The sequence below is a fragment of the Pollicipes pollicipes genome, unplaced genomic scaffold (genome assembly GCF_011947565.3).
Source record: "Pollicipes pollicipes isolate AB1234 unplaced genomic scaffold, Ppol_2.1 Scaffold_4219;HRSCAF=4965_pilon_pilon_pilon, whole genome shotgun sequence".
In the NCBI taxonomy this organism is placed as follows: Eukaryota; Metazoa; Arthropoda; class Thecostraca; order Pollicipedomorpha; family Pollicipedidae; genus Pollicipes; species Pollicipes pollicipes.
Genome location: NW_023596448.1, coordinates 9,201,307 through 9,225,880, shown reverse-complemented (window position 1 = coordinate 9,225,880; position 24,574 = coordinate 9,201,307). Strand labels below are relative to the sequence as shown.

Sequence of the window (24,574 nt, the reverse complement as noted above, 5' to 3'; positions counted from 1 at the left end):
CGAAGTTCTCAGGTGTACGTTGCCACGACCGTCCCCACCGGTTGGCTGGGACTGACACGGGTCCTTTGGATGCAGGTGTACGTTACCGGGTAGCTGGGGCCAACATGGGTCCTCTGCACGCAGACACAGGCTCAGACCTGGCAGTGTTATGCGTTATCCGTCCACGGGTTCAGGCGTCTCAGTGTCGGCCTTACTTCAGACCGATCGTGTTGACCCCGTTCGCACCTCAGGTTGCTAGGATGGCTGGCAGCTCCAGACCCACCGCACCGCAACAACAAGAATACAAATATTTACACTGACTAGTGTTGTTAGTTGCTGTCTTTAGAACCAAAAAACTTCGTAAGAGTAATGTAACTGATTCTGAGAATCAGTGGTTCTCAGAATGAGTTGCATTTGTCTTAGCGCATCTTTTGATTCACGGGTTCAGACGTCTCGGTGTCGGCCTTACTTAAGACCGATCGTGTTGGCCCCGTTCGCACCGCAGGTTGCTGGGGTGGCTGGCAGCTCCAGACCCACCGCACCGCAACAACAAGAATACAAATATTTACACTGACCAGTGTCAATGGTTCCTGTCTTTAGAGCCAACAAATTTCGTAAGAGTAATGTTAGTGATTCTGAGAATCAGTGGTTTTCAGAATGAGCTGTTTTTGTCTTAGCGCATCTTTCGATTCGTGGGATGGTTTTCACGGACACTTGCCAGTGTTTTTTTTCGCAGCGAACGCCGCGCCAGGTCCTTATGTACCGGCGTAGCGAGTCGTTGGATCTGCCGGCGTCAAACGGCGGCGGGCTGCCGTCGCCGCCGGCCGCTCCGAACTTCTGTCTTGGGCTGCCCGGCGGAGCGGAGCCAAGAGCGGGACATCCTATCGATTCATCGGAATGCTGATCCGGTGGAGCCAATCCAGCTCGCCAGTCAGCCGCTCGACGAGCATCGTTTTTGACATGTGTCGCGCCTCCAAGCCTGAGCAAATGAGAGAAGTTCGGCGGACCGGGGCGATCGCTTGAATGGGTCGCCCACGGGTGAAGTGGAAATTTGTCCCGACACGCGGCGTCGCCAGTGGCGCCAGCCGACCCGTGGCAGCGCAATCGATCAGCATTGTCCGCGGCACACACTCGCACGTGTGCGGGCTGTCTGTCGCTGCCAGGCCCGCCGCCACACAAGCGCTCCGATTGGCTGACAGGAGGCGACAGCCCGAGCACGCGACACGCGGCCGGCCGCGGCGCGGCTCGGTAATCACAGGCTCCGGCGCGGACACGTCAGAGAGCGCCGACCGGGACAACGCTCGGCCCGACGCTCGTTTGGGGTTTGTGGCCTCTGTTGACGTTAATTAAGAGCGGCCCTCCGGTGCCCTTTGTGCCGTATCTCGCGTCGCGGCTGAGGCTGACAACGAGCGTCATCCGCGGACGATGGAGAGGCCGACAAAACAGCCGCCGAGACGGCCGAGGACGAGACGGCTGCCGTAGACTGCGGCATGTTCAGGCTCAGGCCTCCCATCGCTCTCCTATCGTCCGTCGATCGACGAGAAAAACCCGACTGGCGCTCGTCTATCACTCCCTCTGTTCCCATCGACAGCCTGCTTTCCCGGAGCGCAGCTGGTGCTCTCTGTGTCGCCATAAACGGCGCAGGTTGGCGGCAGCGATGGTGGCGTGAAGCTGGAAAACAGGCGTCGGTGACACGCACGACTGACATCGCCGTGTGCCACTGGGCAGCTCCATGAGGCATCGGACTGTTTATTTCAAACCTCTGCGAATGCGTTCTTTTCAAATGCAACACTGTTCGCTCGGGGCTGAGCACTGTACAGCTGAGAACGATCCGAAGCATTCCAGCAGCTCGCTGGGAGGGACCAGATACCAACACAGGACCAAATCTGGTTTCCGATATTGGCGGAAGTGATACAACCGGATGTTCCCCACCCCATTTAAGGGCCGAATACGTGGTGGGTTTCGCCACCCCAACTTGTAACAATCCATTGGCACCCGCCGGCTGCCGGTAGCGGTCATCAATCGGCTTCCTCGACTGCCAGCCAGTTTTCTTCATTGATCCTTGTTCCGGCCAATGAAAGTCAGACATCGGTGGACCTCGCACAAGTGAGGTTTGGAGCCTTCCAGGAGGAGGTGAACGAATTCGAAAACGGTGACTGGGACGCTTCACAGCTTCGGTGCCCGCAAGCCTGTTGTGCTGACGTTTCTGTCGCCACCGACCACGTAGTTCAAAAGGCTGGTGCGTGCAGCGCAGGAAGTCCCTAACCACCGGCCAATGTCGGTCTTACTTTCAAATAGGTCGGCTGCTTGGTGGGGTGTGGGGTCGCTGTGGTGGGGCCACGTTTCAGACCGGCTGGTGTAACTATTGCATGGGGTGGTCGGGACCATGTTGTGAAGCCCCCGCGTCAACCGAACACCACTGCCTCGGGGATCAGATGCCGTAAACTGCACGGCTGACTCCGCAGTCCAGCTTGGTTGGGCCGTAACTGCATCGGCTGACTCGCAGTTCAGCATGGTGGGCCGTAGCTGCACGGCTAGCACGCAGTTCAGTCATGGTGGGCCGTAACGGCCACGGCTAGCAGGCAGTTCCTCATGGTGGGCGTTTAACGGCACGGCTGACTGCGGTTCAGCATCCGTAACTGCACGGCTAACACGCAGTTTCAGCACTGTTTGGGCCGTAACTGCACCGCTTACCTCGCAGCTCAGCTTGGTAGGCCGTAATTGCACCGCTTACTCGCAGTTCAGCTTGGTGGGCCCGTAACTGCACGGCTGACTTGCAGTTCAGCATGGTGGGCCGTATCTGCACGGCTGACTTGCAGTTCAGCATGGTGGACCGTAACTGCAAGGCTGACACGCAGTTCAGCATGTTGAGCCGTAACTGCACGGCTGACTCGCAGTTCAGCGTGGTGAGCCAGGCATCATCCCGTCTGGACACGCAGTCAGCTGGAGAAGGGCAGCTGGAGATCATGTCTGGGAATCAGCGCGTAGTTTGTCAGAGATCGTGAACAATCGTGCGCCATCATGTCGTTAATCCATGCGTTCACGTCGGCTCGCGGGATTTCGCGGCACGCATGGTCGGCGCTAAGACGGCTGGAAGACGTATGGCGTGCCGTCTGGCAGACCACTCACGGTAACCACCTGCGATCGGTCATACCGCGGCCCTGCGAGCACCATCCTGCCTCCGAAACGAGAGCGCTGACCACACATTATCTACCATCGCGGGTGTGTGGGAGGGGGTGGGGGTGGGGGGGGGGGGGACAGTATGATGATAGCCATTGTATACCATCGCGAGTGTGTGCAAGGAAGCGGCAGGGGGGGGGGGGGGGAAGCACGGCGATAGCCAATGTTTCAGAGTGCTGATGGATCGCCTCCATCACGACCAAGCTTACGTCCCAAGATTCATTTGCGATACGGCTCACGGCGGCAACTGGAATGTTGGTTGGTGTATGCTAATCTTCATTTACATCTGACCTGGCGGCCTGTACTGCACGCAACATTTGTGAAGTTTGATATCATTGTAGGCCTCATCATGTGATGACCAAATTAGCGTAACGACATCGCAAATACTGCCCGTGTTTGTTCGTTTACCCAGACAAATAGTCGTTTGGCAGATAAGATGGAGCACACAAGCCAAATGCCAAATTGTCATGTCAATGTCATGTTTGTTCGTTCGGTGCAATGAATGGAATGAGCGGACACATATTAACATATTTGAATATTCTAGTCTCGTAAGTAATATGATGCGCATTCAGTTTGTATTAAGAGAAATCAATACCGTGTGTGCATGAACTACCTGCTCAGCTTTCATGTATTACTGCCAAACCATGAAAACTGACGCGTGCCGAAACTGATAAAGTTTAAACGCGATTCATGCCTACGACTGCCTTCAAGACCGAAACACTTAAAGAAATTAGGCCGTTCCCGAAAAGTATGAGAACGTCCGAATTTCTCATGAGGGAAGTGGGAAACGTTAGAGAGCGGAAGAAATACCGATATGGCAAAGCTGCTGATAACTCAAGCTTGTGTAATGCAGTACAACTATAGCACCCGCCGACAGCGAGAGTCCCCGGGATTCCAAAGGGAAAAGTCAATTTGTTCTAATACGACATGATTCTGAACAAGTCACTGAAAGCTCCAAAGCTGTTTTCACTATTGTTTCTTACAATGAACACGGGTCTACGCTATTCCTCCCTCAGTCGGAACCGTAATAGAGCCAGGAATTAGCCAAATAAAGATCTCTTAAACTAGCCCCGTGAATGGAAGCCGAAATCGTGTCACTCAGATCGCCGGTGGGAATCGGCTCAAATATAGCTGAAAGTAACAGGATATCTCAAAAGTCTGACAATTTCCCACGCGCACCAATTAACGCAAATAAGATACGGCCGTCTTGCTCTCAAAACCGATGTCATTTAAACGCTTTCATAAAGCCCATGGAGTGGGTGATCTCTTAAACTGCTGTTACCTAGATCGTCCGCGCGGGAGCCGACTCTTAAACGGGTTCGGGTTTCCGCCTGTCGGAATCGGAGTCGTTTCACTGTTTGTGTTTGCTGTTCGGGGTTTGAACAAAGAACAGCCTCATGTGCCGTGAACCGCAGCCAGAATTCAGTTCGCTGAGGGAGAGCTTCAAGCACAAGACTGACCGAAAATTGCACGCAGTATTCATAAGCTTCCGTTGCTTGATCAGGCTTAAGGGCATCTGCAAATCACCTATTGTCTGTCTCACTTCTAGCTCAGACCCCATCGCCGCGTTCTGCAGACAAGTGGACGTCAGTCTCGCCCGTGCATCTCGTGCCATTACACCAATCCAGAGCCCCTCGCAGGGGGGGGGGAGCAGAAAGCCAGACAGCTGAGGGGCACGGCGACCCTTCACCGAGCGACATGATCCCCGCAGCGCCGCGTCGGAGGGAGATAGGAGCAGAGGGAGGGAGAGGGAGGGAGAGAGAAGGAGAGCGAGAGCGAGACACACGCAGAAGGGGGAGGGGCAGATGTGTCGGCCGCGTGCGTGCGATGACGGACGAGCGCGGCGGAGGCGGCCGTCGCCGGCCGATGATTTATGGATGACCCGGAGTGACACGGTGCCGCCGGCCGGGCTGCCGCCGGAAGCGGGCGGCGATCCGTCAGAACCGACACCGCTGGCAGGGGCGGACCCCGCCAACCGGCACACAGATGCAGCTGAACCTGCTGGTGCAGAGGTACCGCTGAGCTCTGTGGTACAGAGGTGTAGCTGAGCTCTGTAGTACAGAGGTACAGCTAAGCCCTGTGGTAAAGAGGTACAGCTGTAACTCTGTGGTGGAGAGATACAGCTGAACTCTGTGGTACAGGGGTACAACTGAGCTCTGTGGTACATAGGTACAACTGATCTCTGGTACAGAGGTACAGCTGAACTCTATTGTAAAGAGGTAGAGCGGATCGAGGGTTGGGAGTGACGGGGTCCGACGGATCGCTGACTCAGGCGTTCACGCCGCGTCACTCAGGGGTTTCTTTGTTTCCGCGGTGCCTTGTTGAAATCCCTCAGAGCGATTTTTAAAGTGTTTTGGGATTGGACGTAGCAGAACGAAACACATTTCAGTTAGGCTCAAAGGGGATGTTGCGTTGCAAACAAGTCATGTCCTATTGTGCCGGCGAAGAATGAATTTGTACCGAACTCGATATCCCGGATTTTTTTTGTTGAACATTCATCACTCTGCGTTGAACGTCGATGTTACTGACAGCCTTGAGAGATATGCACAAATTACTGGGCATAGTGTAATTATTTTCTCATTTATCAGTCGCTTGCATTATAACACCTCAAAGGAAAGCAAACGCCTCCTGTTTACTGCAAGACCGTCACTGTGAATGGGATAACGCTGGGCATCAGACTTACGCAACAGCAGCCGAATTTGTGTGCAATATTTTGCCAGCCGTCTACCATCCATTACGGCTACTTTGGTGCTTCGCATCCTGCACTTACACTGGTGTTATATATCACCGCGGCCGTTACTTCTAATCATCATTGCCGCCGTTCGAGCCGTGGGCCAATTGTGGGGCAAATTTACGTTGTCTTTAGTGGCACTTCAATCTGGTCCATCCTGCTCGCACAGCCGCGGACAAACCACTCCGACCTGCAGGCCCACCCGCAACACTGCCGGCCCGCGCTGCACGCCGATATGTGCTGACGGCAAACGCGTTCCTGCTCAACACGGCGGCCCGCGGCGGCGGCCCGTATTGAACAGAGCCGCTGACAAGGCCGATATGCTGAACAGAGACGGACGACCCCGTGCACCCGACTGCAGAGGAAGCTTCAGCCGCTCCGTTTCGGGGGGGGGGGGGGCGTTTCTCCTTGTGGGCGGCATCCGTGCTTGGAGGCGCTCAGCCAAACGATGCAAACACTCCAATCATGCGATTCTTGTTTCGGACGGTAGCCGTGCGTCTTCAGAGCTTCTTGAGGGAGCTGTGACTTGCAACTCAGCCTTGACCGGCTGCCTGCTGAGAGGACTTGTGTCGCGTCTGCTCAGCATCGAGCAGTCTTGTGTCGCGTCTCTTCAGCATCGAACGGCCTTGTGTCGCGTCTCCTCAGCATCGAACAGCCTCGTGTCGCGTCTCTTCAGCATCGAGCGGCCTTGTGTCGCGTCTCCTCAGCATCGAGCGGCCTCGTGTCGCGTCCCCGGCAGATCGCCTCCCGGCGGCCGGCGCCGGACCGAGCCGACAGCGGCGGCCGGTGCTGCCCGCCCGTTAGCCTGACACACTTGCCGGGCTCGGCGGCGGCGGTGGCGGCAAAAAGTGCCGGCGGCCGCGTCCTCGCGCCCCGTCACGCGGCGCGCGCGGCGGCGGCCGCGTGACAGCCGCGTGACAGCTGCGCCGGCTCTCAGGCGGGCGGCCGCCGCTCGTCCGTGAGCGCCGCCGATAACGGGGGCAGGGTCGCCGGACGGTCCGGGGCCCGCGTACCGGCGCGGGACAGACGGGGCAGGCGGGGCGCTCGCCCCGGCGTCCGTCGGCTCGTCCAGCCAGCTGATCCTGGGGCGAGCCTCCTCGCCGTGCCATGTTTGCTTGCTGCTTTCATTGCCTAGTGTCCCAACAAATGTCGATTGGTTGCGTCTTTTCCTCTCGTGGCTTTGTTCTTTGCTTTCTCTTTTTGTCTGTCCGAACCCTTGCGTTTGCTTTTTCTTGAGGCACTCTCGTCTCGTCTCCCTCAGCTGCCAGGCGCTGTATTTACGACCAATCTGCAGTTCTCCTGTCTTTTGGCGATCAAACATTTTCGTTTATTCCCATATCGTGGGGAAGGATCCTTTTTTGCTACCCTCTCGATGGCGTTCCTTGCTGCGAGATATTTTGCATGTCGTCACAACCATAATACTGGCCAGTGTGTGCCACCCCAGCACCATCTCGGCCCTAAACCGCAGAGGTCCCCTTCCTCATCCATTGCTGGCGATGTTTTTTACCGTCCCCGGAGAGCGCTTCTTGTTGTCCCCTCCGTCGGTGGGACCGTCCCCATCCAGGAGCGTGCGGGACGATCGCTCTGTGTGCCGCCTCCCGCCCAGAGACGATTCGACTCGTCCGACTCCCCCTCCCCCCGTGGTGCCCCTCCCCGGTCGTCATTGTAGCAGGTCGGGCGCAAAAACGCCGACGTCCATTTGTTATCCGGTCGTCGCCGGTTTAAACGAAGCCTCACTAATGGAATGATCTGTGTGGATGGCGCCGTGGCGGACGGTGACTCTGGCTGTATTTTTCTGGACAGGCGCGCCGGGAAGAGGACGACAGGGGACAATGACCCCGCTGTCCCCTATCCTCGCCTCGCGCACGGTCAGGCCAGACAGCACCGGCTCTTCTGTCGCAAACTGGTGTAGAAAGCGGCGATGTGCTGGATGTAGGCATATACATATATATATATATATGTATATATATATATATATATGTATATGTATTATATATATAGGAATTCTATAGATATAGATCTATATCTAGATAGGACATATAAGAGATAGAGAGAGAAGGAGAGAGAGAGAGAGAGAGATCGAGAGAGAGAGAGAGAGAGAGGGGGAGAGAGAGAAGAGAGGAGAGAGAGAAGAGAAGAGAGAGAGAGGAGAAGCGAGAGATGAGAGAGGGAAGAGGGAGAGAGAGAGAGAGAGAGAGAAGAGAGAGAGAGAAGAGAGAGAGAGAGAGAAGATGAAGAGAGAGAGAGAGAGAGAGAGAGAGAGAGAGAGAGAGAGAGAGAATAGAGAGAGAGAGAGAGAGAGAGAGAGAGAGAGAGAGAGAGAGAGAGAGATCTATGCACACACACACATATATATATATATATATATATATATATATATATATATATATATATATATATATATATATCGCGTTCGCTTAATTGGTTTCTTTCAGGCACGGATGTGTGGTCCCTTGAAACTCAAATGTAATACAGATGCCAAGGCCCCGAACTCGAACATTTTCCGGGATATTTTTTATCACATTGTTTAATACATCATTCCTATTCGCTGGCTGCATTGACATGTACATTGGAAGGGATATCGACCCAGTAAAGCATTCTATTTGCAGCGACTTAGGCAAAATCGCTTCGCTAACCTTTATGTTTGGCAAAATAGATAATATTTATCCCGATTCCTGCGTCCATTTCATCTTTTCTGGCGAGTTCATGTCTACAATGTTTTTCAAATTGGTTTCTCATCAGGAGCAATTAAGATGCGCGATCTTCAGGCCTCATGGGTACTACTAATTGTCCCCATTCCCCAATGTGGTAGCATTGTTACCAAATAATTAAGTATTTACGTTATCTCATACGTGCTCGCTGTCTGCGTGGGCACACACACACTCTCTCGCTCTCTTTCTCTCTCTTTCTCCCTCCCTCTCTCTCTCTCTCTCTCTCTCTCTCTCTCTCTCTCTCCTCTCTCTCTCTCGCTATCTCACTCTTCGCCATCGCTGTATTCCCTCCGCAGCTACCATATCACAATTCCACTTATCTTTTACGATGTATTCCGTTCCTTATTCGCTCCATTCCCTCCATCCCTCGACTGCGTATACACACCCAGACCCAGACTTCGAGCTCCCTCGTTCTCACGACGGCTGCGCTTGCTGTGCGTGACGTCTAATGCTCCACAGCCGGTATCTGTAATCTTGCAATCGGTACCTCCACCGCACCGCTATGCTGGCCACGTCTCCGTCATCCAGCATGAACCCCTTACCCCACGGTTCCACTTCGATTTGGCAGCGCCGCGCACCGCCGCGAGACGCCGCGGCGCCGGCCGCCTCTGCCTCGGATCCGATGTCGCTCCGGAGTCATGTGACGCTCTCCGCAGATGCCCGGGCTCCCGGGGCGACGACCCCGGGGCGCAGGCCGCCGCCGCCGGCCGGTTTCCGGGTGACACCCCCCGTCTCCCCGCTGATGAAGCGGTCCGTGTCTCACGCACGCGAGCGTCGGCCGCCCTGTTTCTCTGATTAACGGGCGACGCGGTATCTTGCGACGTGTCATACTGCGCGTGAGACGCTGATTGGGCCATGGATATACGCGGCGGCGGGCCGGCGTCATCTGTTCTCCGCCCCCCCCCCCCCCGGCTCCCGGCAGCGGCGGGGGGGGAGGGGGGCGGGCTGAGGTGTGTTGCGAGGATTTTCCTCGGCTCGCACAGGCGGCGGGCGCTTCCTTGTCCGCGGCGATTGTGCCTCCGATGCATATGCAGCGGAAGGCGCGCCTCTGCCGCACCACGCCATCCATCTCTGGCTTTATTGCCACGCTCCTGGCGAATTTATCCACGGCCGCGTGCGGCTGTGCGCCGGATTGGTGCCCGGCGAGCGCCCGCCGGGCCCGAATGCGTGCGCTCTGGTGCGGTGCGGCACCGCGAGATGACGGCTCTGATGGTGATGATGTCTCTGTTGCAGAGCGTGCTGCGACCGACACATTCAGCGCCAACCACAGCGGGCGCGACTACTTCCGCATGCTGTACAGAGACGACCAGTTCGTCGTCATCGGCGCCAGGTGAGGCCCGCCATGCGCTGACGTGGCGGGAAATCTGGGGCACACTCAATTAACACCCACCCGGATATCACGACCCAGTGCAATTCATGAGCATTTCCTCTATTCATTCTGCTTTTGAATTTCATGAGTTCAGTTATTTGCTATTTAAAGCCCGAGCTCTTGGACTATCGTTCGATGGCCTGCTGCTGCTGTTGCTGACTGGACTAAAGTGAGATTGGTAGAACTCTTTGAGGGAATTGCCGCCAGATCTGCATAATCCTTTTTGGGTCATAAACGCAACTGGCATGAATCTTCGTAGGACGTTTCTAAGGAAAGTCTGATTTGTTTGATCTTGATCAGTCATTAAGTAGATGCATCTTAACGATTTGCGTGATCTCTCGGAGAGTGCTGAAAAACTCTAATTAATATTCTATTTAGTGACGACTTACTTGCAAGATGCGTCACGTTGCAAATATGTGCGGTGTGATGGAAAACGGGATAAGGCTTTTGATTTAAGGCCGGGGGGGGGGGGGGGGGCGATCATTGTTTGACACCGTGGGGACGGTCGCGTGACTAATTGTGGGCATGGCGTCCTCGACACGGGGCCCTGACAAAAGAAGGCCGTAGCCAAGCGCCATGGAAACAAACGACATGACAATTTTCAAAGATTTATGGTTTGCATCTGAGACACTCGTAACACAAATCATCAAGCGTGCTACGTATTGCAACAACCTCTCAGAATTAGGGGAATCCTCCTACACTGCTTCTTAGATCTAAGAGGACGGGAGCAACAATTAATTTTATGACATACCATTAGCCATGCGAATATTGTGACATCCCATTAGCCATGCGTACGCTGTGCTCAGGTTAATGAAGTGCATGCTCTGTCACTCATCTAAAACTGGCTGCACACAACTCTTGCCTAACCCAGCATTGCGCATGCGCACGCGCAGTGCCGTTGCAACAGCAACCCCATATCAGGACATGCCAGTCAACGGCATGCTGGGAATCAACCGTTGGTATCTTCATAATCACTGGTACCCACCGAATGCGGCCGAGACGTACGCTCCTGTTTTGAAGATTTTGACATAAACATTTACAATCATTAACATGCACTTTCGACTTAATCATTTTTTGTGTCAGGGCTTTCGTGTAAGGTGCGGTTGTTTTTTTAAAGCTGAACTCAAGTTTATTAGCGAAAACAAAAGCTTCTACAGCCAACTCATAGAGCTAACCATGCGTATTCAATCGCACTGTATATTTAGCTTCCTTAATTACTTGCTTCACTTGCGGCATTATTAAAACACATCAGTATGCCGGCGTCACCATGCGAGTATGAGTGTCTCTGAAGAAAAAAATCAGGGCAGCTCGTGCACCGTCTGCAACCGGAATGCATCATGGTAGCCCACATGACCTGACCGGATGCAACGATCACCCTCAGTCAGATACCAAATTAGTTCTACTCGCACAAAGCGGCAGCTAAGCACCCCACTTCTGCCCACAGTGCAGAGTGGAAAGCGCGCCGCAAAATTGTGAAGGAGCCTTTTATGGAGCCATTTATGTAAGGTTGCGCTGAATATTGTATTGAACGCAGGGAAAGCTATTTGCAGGATAAGTGGTGTCGCATGTCGGGCCTTCCCGCCCGGAAGATTTGTTGCTCGTTACTTATAGCATCTGATGTCTGTATTGTCACACAAATAATTGCCAACGCTCCTCCAGAAATGTTTATCATGCCTTCTCAAATTACCCACCTGATGTACACGCAGGCATGTCCTTAGATGGTAACCACTGGGCCGTAGTTAGGTACTTCCAGCTACGCATCGTGATAACGGCTCCCGGTCGTGCATCGGCACTGTTTCCCCAATGGCACGTGTGGTGTACAATCTTTGTCAACAGCTGCCCACAAATTTAGTCTGGGTGCTTTTTTGCGGGGTATTTCTTGGCGCCGCTGACGCATTAGCGGCGAGTTCGACGGGCATAAATCATCCACCGCAGCTTCCACCACTCAGCTACAGCGCGTCATTTTTCGGTGGCTCCACGTGGGGGTTGCGGTAGACAAGCGACCTCACGCCGCCGGCTGCATGAGCATGACGAGTGGGTGAGTCACCGCGACGCTCCGTTTCAATCGTTCGGAATGTTGGCGACGTTATCCGCGGTACAAGTTGTGTGACGATTTGCTTCTGGGTCTCTGATTCATGAAGATGTGTGTTAAAGCTCGTAGACTCCCGTGGGGGATAAGAAAATAACACATTTCATTCTGGCACGTTGGACACCTGGCGTTTGGTTGCTTGAGGCAGGAGTTACTATGTTTGCTTTTGTGGCGGTTTGGATCGCCAGTATTTACATTTTTATCAGGAGGTGGTGATAAGCATGGGTTATGTATGATATTTATGAAAGGAATGGCTCAGGGCTGGAAAAATGTTGGGACATCCGAACATTCCTTTTTTGTTGAAAAGTATTGACCTTGGCTGAAGTATCTATGTACCTGCACAGGTACATAGGGCAACTGCATCCCTCAAGTTCGTATCTGGCCTCTTTTTCGTCGCCGCCCAATAACCTGGGTGATGCAGTATAAGTAACTTGTAGGTAGTTTCCGAATCAAATTAAATGCAAGCGTGTGCTAAAACGTCGGTTGATTACCGCGTATTCCATACGAAAATATATGACATCGTGTTTTCACCAACTCTAGTCCATGCTTATTTACCTGACTGGCTGTGCTAAGCCAGCTTAAGCGTGTCGATATACCTTGGGCGTTGGCATAATTTTTGATCAACATAAAACAGAGCATTAGCTGTATTCACGTACAGAACATTGATTTGCTTGCATTGCATACGTTGGGAATATGCCATGCGATACCGCGCCGTGTTTCCCTTACATGCCCCAGTGGTGTCTGGTGACACCGAAGCCGGAGATACTGTGCTGTGTTTCCCAGGCCGGAGATGCTGTGCCGTGTTTCCCTTACATGCCCCAGTGGTGTCTGGTGACACCGAAGCCGGAGATACTGTGCTGTGTTTCCCAGGCCGGAGATGCTGTGCCGTGTTTCCCTTACATGCCCAGTGACGCCTGGTTATTTCGATGCCGGAGATACTGTGCCGTGTTTCTCTTACATGCCCCAGTGGTGTCTGGTGACACCGAAGCCGGAGATACTGTGCTGTGTTTCCCAGGCCGGAGATGCTGTGCCGTGTTTCCCTTACATGCCCAGTGACGCCTGGTTATTTCGATGCCGGAGATGCTGTGCCGTGTTTCCCTTACATGCCCAGTGACGCCTGGTTATTTCGATGCCGGAGATACTGTGCCGTGTTTCTCTTACATGCCCCAGTGGTGTCTGGTGACACCGAGGCCGGAGATATTGTGCCGTGTTTCCCTTGCATGCCCCAATGACGTCTGGTAACACCGAGACCAGATATATTGTGCCGTGTTTCCCTTACATGCCCCAATGGTGCCTGGTGACACCGAGGCCGGAGATATTGTGCTGCGTTTCCCTTACATGTCCCAGTGGTGGCTGGTGACACCGCGGCCGGAGCCGGAGAAGGGCCGGCAATCTTTAACACTGCAACTCTGGCTGTAGGGCGCACGATCCAGCGCGTAGATAATCTCCTAAACTATCAGTCTTGTAGCGCCACATCACATATCTGACTGTCGGAACTGATATGAGGCGAACTCAGCCGACTGTTCAGAGCCTCATGGAGCAATCCACGCCCCAGTTGCCGCACGCCAGACGGCCTGGACGGACATCACCAAACTTTCTAACTGGCCGTTCCGCTGGCGAACTGCGCACGAGTTTTGCTGGAGTCGTTTGGGCGGCAGACATGCCCAGAATACTGAGAGTGGCCCGAGTGGCCCGCAAACTGACCAGGGTCTATATGAGCTGTGCAACACTTCGCTGTTGCGTCAGATATGTGACGCTTATGAAATATGTCAACTTTAAGGTGCTTTGCGCCGTCACCGAAGCATTCATGCAGTTTGGGCTAGGGAGCAAAGTGTCATGGAATGTGTCACTTCCGACTGCACTGGAGTCCAGAAATGAACCTCGTTAAGTATCTCCGGAACAATGCGGGCAAAGAGCAAAGTGAGCTCTTGCACCTTATCGTTGGTGACATGTAATCGAAACTTCAATGAAGCCCACTGCATGCATGATGCAAATATTTCTGTCAAGTGTCCGCCAAGTCCGGTGACTCTCAGGGCGCATTCCCACCTGCCGAACTCTGTCGCTGCCGTGGTCGGGTGGCGGCGCGGTTGACCTGCTTCCGCTGCGACCACTTCCGCCGGAAACCATGGCGGCTGCGGCGCCGCCGGCACTCCGCCACATTTCAGCAGGATTGATTGTGTGCTGCTGCCGGTCGTTGGATTTCGCGGCGCAGGAGGCGCAGAAGGGAGGGAAAGAAGCGCGCGTCGCCACCGCAGCGTGACGTGACGACGCGGCGTGACGTGATTGTCGTCACTGAGTGACGTGACGGACGTGACGACGTGATGGTGTGACGATCACTGGGAACCTGTGGCGCGAGGGAAGCCAGCCCGGGTGCTGGCCGGCTTTCCTGAGCGCATGCCCCTGTGCTCATTGGCGCTACGACATCACTAGTGAATCCATTTTTTCGCCGATGTGTGAAGCCCTGTGATGGGGGGCGGGCTGAGGCTTGGCCTGGCTGCAGATGCGCAGGGGCGTGTGGGATGCTCTTCAGCCATGGCCTACATTCACACTTGGCCTCTTTGTCCCAGTGTGGACGGACACGGTGATACAACAGTCCCTTCGCTCATCGCCCCCTTCCAAATTTTTCGAAGGCGTTTAACTTTATGGGGTTGTCACCCATGTTGCGTGTACATCACCGCCTGCGGAAGGATTTCACAGGGTGATGACGTCATTCCAGTTTCGATTCCTGCCCCTCGCGCCTGTTAGTTTGCCGACGGTACCTGCCCGATGTTTATGCTGCGATGGGTAAAATGGCCGCCGCGAGGTGTGCTCACCTTCGGGAAGTGAATGATCCATTGATTCGTAAAGATCTGACGGCTGTGTTCAGTTAAACACTGGACCCGATGTTTTTAGCAAGTAACACAAGGTGGCAAAAGTACATTCGGCAAATACTTCGTATCAGTAGCGTGAGAGCAAACTATTTTTAAGGCAGTCTGCACAAATGGTGCGAGCTATGGCCACGCGGGGTCCCAAACTACAACGGCCCTCGTAATCACTCGAGCAGGCAGGCAAACAACCGGCCTTGATTCAACTCGGCCCCAGCTTAGACGAGATCGGTCGCTCATGACACGGACAAGCCGTCCAATCTCCTCGGGCGCTCACAACACGAACAAGCCGTCCAGTCTCCACGGTTAAACTGGTCGCGTCATCGCCTCGATACGTTAAGCCCGTTTTGACAAACTGGCCCATCAACGGGCGTGACAGTGTGTTTAGTCTGCTGTTTTTACCGCGCTAGCCGGTGCCACAGTTTGTGCGGCGGCGTCCCCTCCCTCCCATGGAACCACGGTGTTGGGCGCTCTCCAGTGTCCTCACGCTGCTGCCTCAGGCCATGCGGGAAGACTTTGGTATGCTGCTGGAAATGCTATAAACAGCGCGCTTTCGTCAGCGGTGGTGTCTATTTCACCGCGAATTCCATCATATCCGTTTGGGTGTTCAGCTTTAGATCGAAATGGAGCGCCGCGGTCCGTGTTCCCACTGAGGTGGCCTTACTTGACAGGCATTTTGGCAACCGTCCCGATGTGCTGAGCATATAGGACATGAAATGAGTCGTCTTCAGCTCTACGTTTTCTCGCCTCCCGGCATTTACTGCATCCTCCAACGGGTTTACCTGTCACTAGCGATTGCTGCCTGACAGGAAGTGAGCTCCATGGCGAAGTTCCCTTAACTGTGTTGACCCTAACGGAGAACTTGGAATACCAACTATTGCCGGTGATTGGGTGCGCTGCAAGTTGTACTGATTTGTTGTCTCCTGACTGCAGTGCGCATCACATGATGCGACAGGAAAATGTATGGAAACGCCCATTCAAATGTGCAGCTTCAGTCTACCTTTGTTCATTGTTGCTGGCCTACTCCCAGTGAATATATATATAATACATAGACGAAGAATCTTTGAGATCGAACTGAGGTCCAGAGGTACTCTGAGTTTCGGCTCATCTCGGACGTCACCTTGCCAAACAGAATCATTGTTGGAGGTGTGTGGTGAAGTCTGCAGCGTCTTGAACCAATGCTCAACCTCTCGGCCGTCTCCCGCGTAACCTCTCACCACCAGCGACCATCAGACATTTCATTAGACATTGATATATTCGGGTACGGTATTGTTAGTTTGGTTTTGGGTGCGCCTCGCCCTTGTGGGCTCCTAGTGGCGCAGACCACGATTAAATGCTTATAGCCACATTCCAACCGATCCTCGCTTTTGTTGGCTTCGTTCCTATAAATCGAGGCAAGCGTTCAGGTTTTGCCTCGCATTACCATAATTCTCGAACTGTCAGCATCTGTTTGCGCCCTGCGGAATAATGCGTGGCCTGCGATGCAAAACCGACGCGCTGTCTGAGAACCGTGGGACTGAGGAAGATGCAGTCCAGGCTGATCCTGTGAGCCAAAACACGAGCTGAGCGCCACTTGGCTGACAGGCCAGTCATCTCTTCTTGAAGTAGCTCAGCTGCCCTGTCGCCCTCATCTTCGAGACAGGTTGTATAATTGCTGGACGCGTGGCAACAGCGTGGAATGCCGACGCTGTGAGCCTTCAAGACTCTTATGATGATCAAACCGCTACATGCAAACCGCAAACCGCTATATACACTTAATGATAATCAAACCGCTGCTCATCTCACCCTTTCCTTGCACGGAGAGTCATAACGGAATGGATCCCCCGGTCTCGGGTATTTGTCGAGCAAGGTGACCGTACTGGCTGTTATGATGACCGTGCAGTGCAGGGAGCGGACGCGGACCCCGTGCGTGCACACGCCCGCCCGCCGTCCCGTTTCTTCGTACACGTGACTGAGAGCTGATCTGGCGCCCTTGTGTTCCAGAGATGCCGCCTACAACATAAGCCTGGCGGATCTGACCGAGGTGGCGGTAAGTGAGTCGACTGGTTTGTGGCCTGGCGCCTTGTGGCCCCGGTCACCCCCCGAGGGGCCCCGGTCACCAACCGGCCTCGGTCACCAGCCGGCTGACCCCGGTCACCAGCCGGCTGGCCCCGGTCCACAGCCGGCTGACCCCGGTCACCAGCCGAGGGGCCCCCGGTCACCAGCCGGCTGGCCCCGGTCCACAGCCGGCTGGCCCCGGTCCCCACCCGAGGGGCCCCCGGTCCACAGCCGGCTGACCCCGGTCCCCACCCGAGAGGCCCCCGGTCACCAGCCGGCTGGCCCCGGTCCACAGCCGGCTGGCCCCGGTCCCCACCCGAGAGGCTCCCGGTCACCAGCCGGCTGACCCTGGCCAGCAGCCGAGCGGCGCCGGTCACCAGCCGAGGGGCCCCGGTCTCCAGCCGGCCATCCCGCCATCACCGCGCCGCACCACGCGGCGGCTCTGTGTCAGATGGCGCCTGACGCCACTGCCGGCCCGCTCACTCCGTACGGCTAATCCCCGTCAAATGGGAAGGGTTTCCATTAGAGCGCTCGGACGCCGGCAGGCGCGTGCTCAGGCTCTTCGAAACGCGCTCAAACATGTGGTGCTGTGCCTGGCCTCAGCCATGGACAGAAACTTCACCTGGCCAAAAAACGGACTTTGCAAAACGGAAGTGCCACTACGCGTGGTGATGGAAGGAGAGGGCACATCACCGCCCTGGAACCCCTCGCTGGCGGCGCCTCTGGCCGTGGGGGTCGGGCTGGTGTCGTCCAGCGCTGTCGACGTCGTAAATCGGCCGCCGCAATATCGGACCCGTCTCAGCCGGCCGGCCAGGTTAAAGCCGGCGGTGGCCGACGGCAGCACGTTCGGCGCTGAGCCCAGCGATGAGGGGGTGGGGAGGGGTGGGCATGGGACGGGGGACATCCTGTGTTGAGCCCAGCGGCGGAGGAGGTGGGGGTGGTGGGGATATATATGGCTGGGAGACATCATGGACTTGGAGCATGAGCAACTGCTCCAGCCACCAACAATCATTTGGTAGGCACTGACTCCAGGCGTACGAGAGTGCGGTGCCATTTGTTGTGCCGCAGTGCGTAATATCAGTTGGACGCTCTCATGTGGCTCGCAGCTCCTTGCACATGTGCAGAATGCTCCATATATGGACTATTTCCACTACTTATGCCAAGAGCAATTTAATCACAACGAGGGGCCTAATGATTAAGCTATTTCGTCCCTCGGTTGTCGCGCGAAGAACTCGTGTTCAAATCTCAGTCGCACCATTGCTCCTTGGCACCATTATGATCACTGCAGCCGCTGGTTCCTTACAAAAGTGCTCTTGACGACGTGGTGCGTTCCCGTTAAACAGAGCGCTGCAACTGAATTCACTGAATTGGTGTGAACGGAAAGGAAGGGTTAGTCAACGCTATCCCTCCAGCCACATTTTCGAATGCGTCAGAAGCGATAGGTCAGGCCTGGTTGGGACGACCAAATATCAAAGGACTGTCTAATGACACTTGGCCAAGACTGATGCCCATACCTGTGTCCGTAACGATCCTTGTACTGCCATCCAATGCAGACAAGTGGCCCGCGGTGGGGAACATTGAGACAGAGCTTAGCTCCCCCTCCCCCCACTGCACAACCGTGGCATAGTTTTTACCAATTTGGCCAGCACATTTTACGAAGACCCCGTTGAAGTTGCGAGTCACGACGAAAAAGCGCTTGCCACGGCGCTGCCGCGGATCACAAGAGCGGAATGCCCCCCCCCCCCATTTCAAGCTGATGGCCACACCGTCCCCCCGGCCAGCTCTAGCCGGCCCTGACCTCACGGGGCGACCGTCAGCTTGACTTGACGGCCGTGCCAGGTGCCGAGTGCAGAACGTGACTGAGCTGGGCTCGTGCCTGTCGATCGACGCCAGCGCACGGCCCTGGGCTCCGGCACGAGACATTGCCGTCGGCGAGACGCCTGCATGGGGGGGGGGGGGGGGGAGCGCAGCGCACCGCCGACTGCACTGCCACCGACGACGGTCCAGGTTTGGCTGCGTCGGCTGTCGGCTGTGGGTCGGGGAGGGCTGAGGGCTTAGGGCTGAGGGCAATGGCTTGTCGACCCTGGGTTGCGGGCTTTTGCTTCCGGGTTTCGGGGCTTAGGATACCGCCCGCCTCCTGTATCCCACCATATGCGGGCTGCGGGCCTCGGGTACCCCACCGGGATCAGATGCTTGGCGGGCGCAGAACGCATTGCGGGTTATGTAAGCTGTCTCTGAGCGCTGTAACAGGCCAGTCACGTACGACTTGCACGGGGAAGCTGGCTGCGCGGGTTGACACTGATAGAGTGGACAGGCACGCTGTGACGGTCTCTGCGCAGGCCGCTCGGGCGCGCGCTCTGATGCTGCACATTTTCACCGTGCACGCTGCACGCGCAGCACGCCGTTGGAAAATAAGGCTGGTGTGTTTGCCGCCGCAAACGGTATGACGCTGTAAATGAGTCATGTTGGTGTGTCGGTTTGCGGCGTGCTGCCGTCGACCGCGGCTTCCGGCGAGCTGCCGTTGAGCGATGGCGTCGGCCACAGCTCGGTCACCTGTTCAGCGCATCGGCGCTGACGGCTATCCGCGGCACTGGTCCCATCCCGCCACTGGGGGAAGGCACACGCCGCCCGCCACCGGGACCCGCCCACCGCTTACCCACCACTGGGACCGCATCCCCGTCTGCTCTGCGGTCCGCCGGCACCGACCCCATACCCGCAGGGCGCCGGCCGCTGTTCTGGGACGGCTGTGGCTTTGGCCACGTCACCGGACGTTGCGCACGCCTCGGGCTCGCGCGGCGCGGATGCCCCTCCGCCGCTAGCGTTTATTTAGACGGGCTGCCGGTGCGCCGCCGCGTCGGCGGCTTGTCGTTTATCGCGCCAAACACTCCGCACCTGACGGCGGCGGCATTCCTGGCGCACGTGGCGCACGTGCGCCGCGCCGGCCGCGCTGGAGTAGGACGACGGGGGCGGGGCGGCGGGCCCGGGCGGAGTGGGGACGTGTGACTACGGATCTGCTGCTGAGGAGGCTGGGTCTGTCACCGGTGGGAATACTGGCCAGATCGGTTCATGAATGGACGCGAGGGAGGGCAGTATGTGACCTGTGACCACTAATGACCTGAACACCGCTTATCACGGACGTTTATTACCTGGTGCAGGGCCGGGTCCGGCATTTAACTTGGGAAAAGTTTGGAAACAGCCGGTGCCACTTGACTGATGTCACGCGAAATAGTAAAAATATTGGCGGATTTTTGCCATCCTGAGAGGAGACATGCCTGTGTAGACCCTCCCTCGGAGATATCTACCTCCGAGGTAGATACCTCCGATAGGTATCTACCTCCGGAGGATACCTCCCTCGGAGGTATCCCCGTCATGGGGCAGGCAAGCTTGCGACCTCTATAGCCGTGAGAACGCGGGCACATGTTGTGCTACCGTCGCTCTTTTCCCTGCGTGGCTGCAGTCCATTTCACGCACGGCCGTCATTATTGCTGCCCAAGGGAGATCACCTCTTCCAAACATCCTCACCCTACCATCAGTGCCTATCGTGGTCCACCTGCCCCCCCCCCCCCGCCTCCCCCACGTGCGGTACCGGTGCATCTGGCCTGCCCCCTCACCCTTCTCCCCAACTGGCCATAGCAGTGCTCCTGACCGCCCCCTCCCCCTCTCCCCTACTGGGCGTACCGGTGCTCCTGCCCCCCCCCCCCCCCCCCCCTCCTCACCACTCTCCCCCCAGTGGCCGTACCGGTCGGCCGGCGGGCGGTAAGCGTCGCGTGCCAGCCGCTCATAGCCGACCCCATGTCAGATTAACCTTATTTGCTTTGTTGTATCACCCCAAGCAATATCGCAAAGAGCATTTGATGACGTCATTTATAGGGCGGGTGGGCGATAACGGTTTGGAAAATGGCCGCGTCGTGCGGGACGAGTTTGCGGCCGGCGCTATTTCGAGAGGATGGCACGTGCGGAGGTGTGCTCGCTGCGAGGGGCTGTGTGTTTTGGTGGAGGGGCGGTTGTCGTAGTGGAGTTGTCTAACGAGGCGCCGGTCGCAGGGAAGAGCCGGATAGCAGCACACACGCCGGCCAAGCAAGCCGGACATTGGCGGATGGAGGACAAAATTCGAGTGGAGGCCTGAACGACTCTAGTGTTTGGCACTGCTAGCAATCCAGCCGATCTAGGCTACCACTTCAGCTCAGATCAGTAACAGACAATATTATAGTGATAAAAACGGAGCGTATTAAACGCATCAATACGCGCTCGGGCGGGGAGTGCCGATTTGATATCCCCAAGGCTTTTCCGGAATAATCTTCAAATGGCGCGGCGTAGCCACGTCAAATTTTGCATTGGTTTAGAAAATTGAACGGCGAATCTTGTGGCTTTAGAAATTTAGATGTACCTTGTAAGGTCCCTTACCTACTGAAGGTCAAAGCAGGTTATGGGTTCAGCAAAGGCAATTTCTGGGGAATCGTTTAGTCGTGTGCAACAACGGACTGTTACACAGAGCCATAAATCTCTGAGATAGTTTCTTAGGCAACTAAACAAGTGACTAAAAAGGTTCCATTCACTTAGGGTTAGCTGTGATAGACAAAGCCATACATCTCTGAGAAAGTTCCTTAGGCAACTAAACAATTGAATAAACAAGTTCTATATTCACTTAAGGTCAGTTGTGAACGTCAGACCAAACTAAAAATCAATTCATTTTTTATTCTAGAGCTTGCTGTCTGGGGTATTTCTTAGCGCTCATTTGGATTCAATAGGCCAATGACCTAAAATAACCTAGGTCAATATTTTATTTTTAGGAACATACCGCCTAGCGTAGTCCTTAATGCTTATCCAAATGCAAAAATCAAAGCAGTCTTATGAGATTTGGGTCAACATGACCTTCTAAAAGTTCAGAGGCCTTTTGCTTAGAGCAGGTATATAGGTTCGTGGCGATTGCATGAGGAGGTCTGGGACACTGTGAACACCAACCTGCGGTTTGATCTTATTCCACCTTTTTGACCCAAATTTTATGAACTGGGATTCTCAAACTTGGATACAAGGGAGTTCACACACAAGCAGACACCTTCTGTGAATTTGGCGCCGCCAGCTTTCTTGGTTTTTGAGATCTCAGGTCGAACTGACTCCCCACCCGACCGAAGGCTGTTAAACTGGCCGCCGAGCGCGTGTCAAACTTGCAGTGTGCACAGAGAAAGCTATTCGCTGCGTAAATAGCACTGCATGTGTTTCGTTCGGCATCACGGACTTCGATAAACTGCTTGCGTGGGCATAACTCCACGAAAAGGTTTCAGGTTTGAAAGCCCAGGTCTAGGACGGACGGCAAAGGTCTAAGCGCTGTTTATCGGGCGGTGTGCAAATTGTGCGCGGACCGCGGCTGACCCCCGAGAGCTTCTGACCTTGACCTGATCTGACCTGACCTGCCTGACCTTCTGATGTGACCCGCTGGCAGTGACCTGAGCGGGATCACGTCTGTCGCCCGCTATCTGTTTTGAGGTCAGGAGGATGAGTCGGCAGTGGGGCACCCGATCAGGAGCCGGCCCCTCAGCTGCCCTCGGCCCCTGCTGTGGGAGGTCAGGAGGCTGATGAGAATGAAGAGTCAGGCGTGATGACCCCCCTGCCCTCAGGCCCTGCAGTGAGTGGCCAGGAGGCTGATGAGAGTGAAAAGCCAGGCGTCAGGACCCCCTGCCCTGGGTTCCGCGGTGACCCAGCCGGCGCCGGGTGTCGCCCGTTCCGCACCACCGCCTGGGCGGACCGGCGGCCCGCTCCGTCCTCCTGCAAACGCAGAAAACCTTGAGTTCGGCGTCGCCTGTCACGGCCATTGTCGGACCGGCGTAAACAAGCGTGAGGCCCGTCATCGCGGCCGACCGCCGTGACACTGCCGCCCGCCGGCAAAAACCACCAATCAGCAGTCGTCGCGGCCCAAAAACCGTCTCTGTCCCCGTTCCAAGCCGCCGCCGCCGCCGCCGCCGCCGCCGCCGCCGCCGCTGATAGTTGCGCGGGCTCCAGGCCGGTGTTTTTGGCGGCGCGCGGCTCGTTGCGGACCGTTCTCTGGCCCGGAGCGGCATGTGACGTGCCGGCGGACAGTCTGATAGGTGATCGAGCTCCCTGGGGCGGTCCCCGGAACGACTGGAACGGTTATCGCAGCGGCGGGAGCGGTCATCGCATCACTACTCGAACGATGGCAGGGTCTCTGAAACATCCTGAGACGCCTCGAAACACTCCAGCGCTTTTCGAGCCGACTCGGACTGCGTTAGAACGATCTCGAACGGCCGGAACGGCCCCTTAAAACTGTCGCCAGAAGGCCCAGACCAAGCCCACTTGGCTCTGGCGGTGAAGCGCCCACGGGACACTGAGCTGCGCTATCCGGAACGCCTTAAAACTGCCCTGGATCCCTTCAGAACGGCTGGGCTGCCCTGGGTCGCTTTAGAGCACTTCGGAACGCCCGGGATCGCCTCTGGATGTCCGTGACCGGCTCGGAACGCTGAGGAACGGCCCGGAGCGGCGCGCGTCGCGGGTGGCGTGTTTCTGGTGATCGGTCCGCCGGCGCCCGCTGGGCCACGGCCGGGATCGGCACCGAGTGGGCGGCGCTGCTGAGAGCCCTGTCAGCTGGACCGGGCCGTGATGAAGTGTGTGCAGGTGCCGGCGAGGAGGCCGGCGGGAGTCGCCGCCGGACCGCGGCGAGGGCGGGGATCCACTTTGTTCGGCTGTCTTCACCCCGCCGGCGAGAGGAGCGGCGATGTGGTGTGCGGTGGAATGACAGCATCTTACGGAGGGCCTCAAATCGGGGCTGCGGCTTCAGTGCACCCTGAAACAAAACCGCGTCCCGCCAGGACGCATCGTTGAGAGACTCTGGTCGAAGGCGATGCGCTTTTTGCTGGATCTAGTTTATACAATGAAACCGGTCCGCTGGATCCGATCATGACTGGACCGGAGATACAGGCGTAGGCGTGGGCCTAAAACCACCAGGCCCGCCCGCAACACCAGCGCGCTCTCCATCATCAAGCAGCGCCGTCTCGGAGGCAGCGTCTAATCCTGCCTCACCTCTTCCCACTCGCAGCGCGCCCACACGCCACCTGCGTCTGGACGCACCGTTAGCACGGGGCGCAGCTTGGGGCGCGCCGGTCGGCCCGTTTTTCTGCTTCCACCCCACGTTCGCCGGAATGTGGACGGCCGATTAAACCGCATTGTATATATCGTGTGTCCCCGCACCCCGAACGCGGCGCTGGCATCCCGCGCGACTGTAACGGCGTCGCCCGGAGAGGTCAAATCCCGCGCTGAGCCGGGCCGTCGTCGCCTCTACGGCCGGCGCCGTTTGGAGTCGCTGCACGCACCGGGATATGTTTATGTTTTCCCAGTTAGCGGCGGCGGTAATGGTCCTGAGGTGATTCTTGAAGTGACTGGCCGCTTCTGACTGGGGGCGTCGCGGAGGAAGAAAGTCGCGAGCACGCACAATGTTTTTTTTAGAAGGCAATTGTGGTTTGGTCACCGTGCGTTATGAGTGAGGGCAAGCGACGTCTTCTGGGACAAAGCCCGTGTTCCCACACTTGCAATCCTCTGGCCTGGATGCTCTGTCGACGAGTATGATAAAGCTTGTCCGGAAATAGACATTGGCTTCAGGGTAGA

General features: G+C 56.1%; 1 protein-coding gene across 1 annotated transcript in view; it reads left to right on the top strand.

The window, feature by feature from the left end:
- Positions 1-2,765: 2,765 nt before the first annotated feature.
- LOC119095777 (semaphorin-1A) overlaps positions 2,766-24,574 on the top strand; it is a gene marked incomplete at its 3' end in the record, with an annotated part of 76,013 nt that continues 54,204 nt past the window's right edge. The window contains 3 exon segments of the mRNA XM_037218632.1: positions 2,766-2,853; positions 9,835-9,931; positions 16,907-16,952. Coding sequence (XP_037074527.1) covers positions 2,766-2,853; positions 9,835-9,931; positions 16,907-16,952 — 231 coding nt within the window.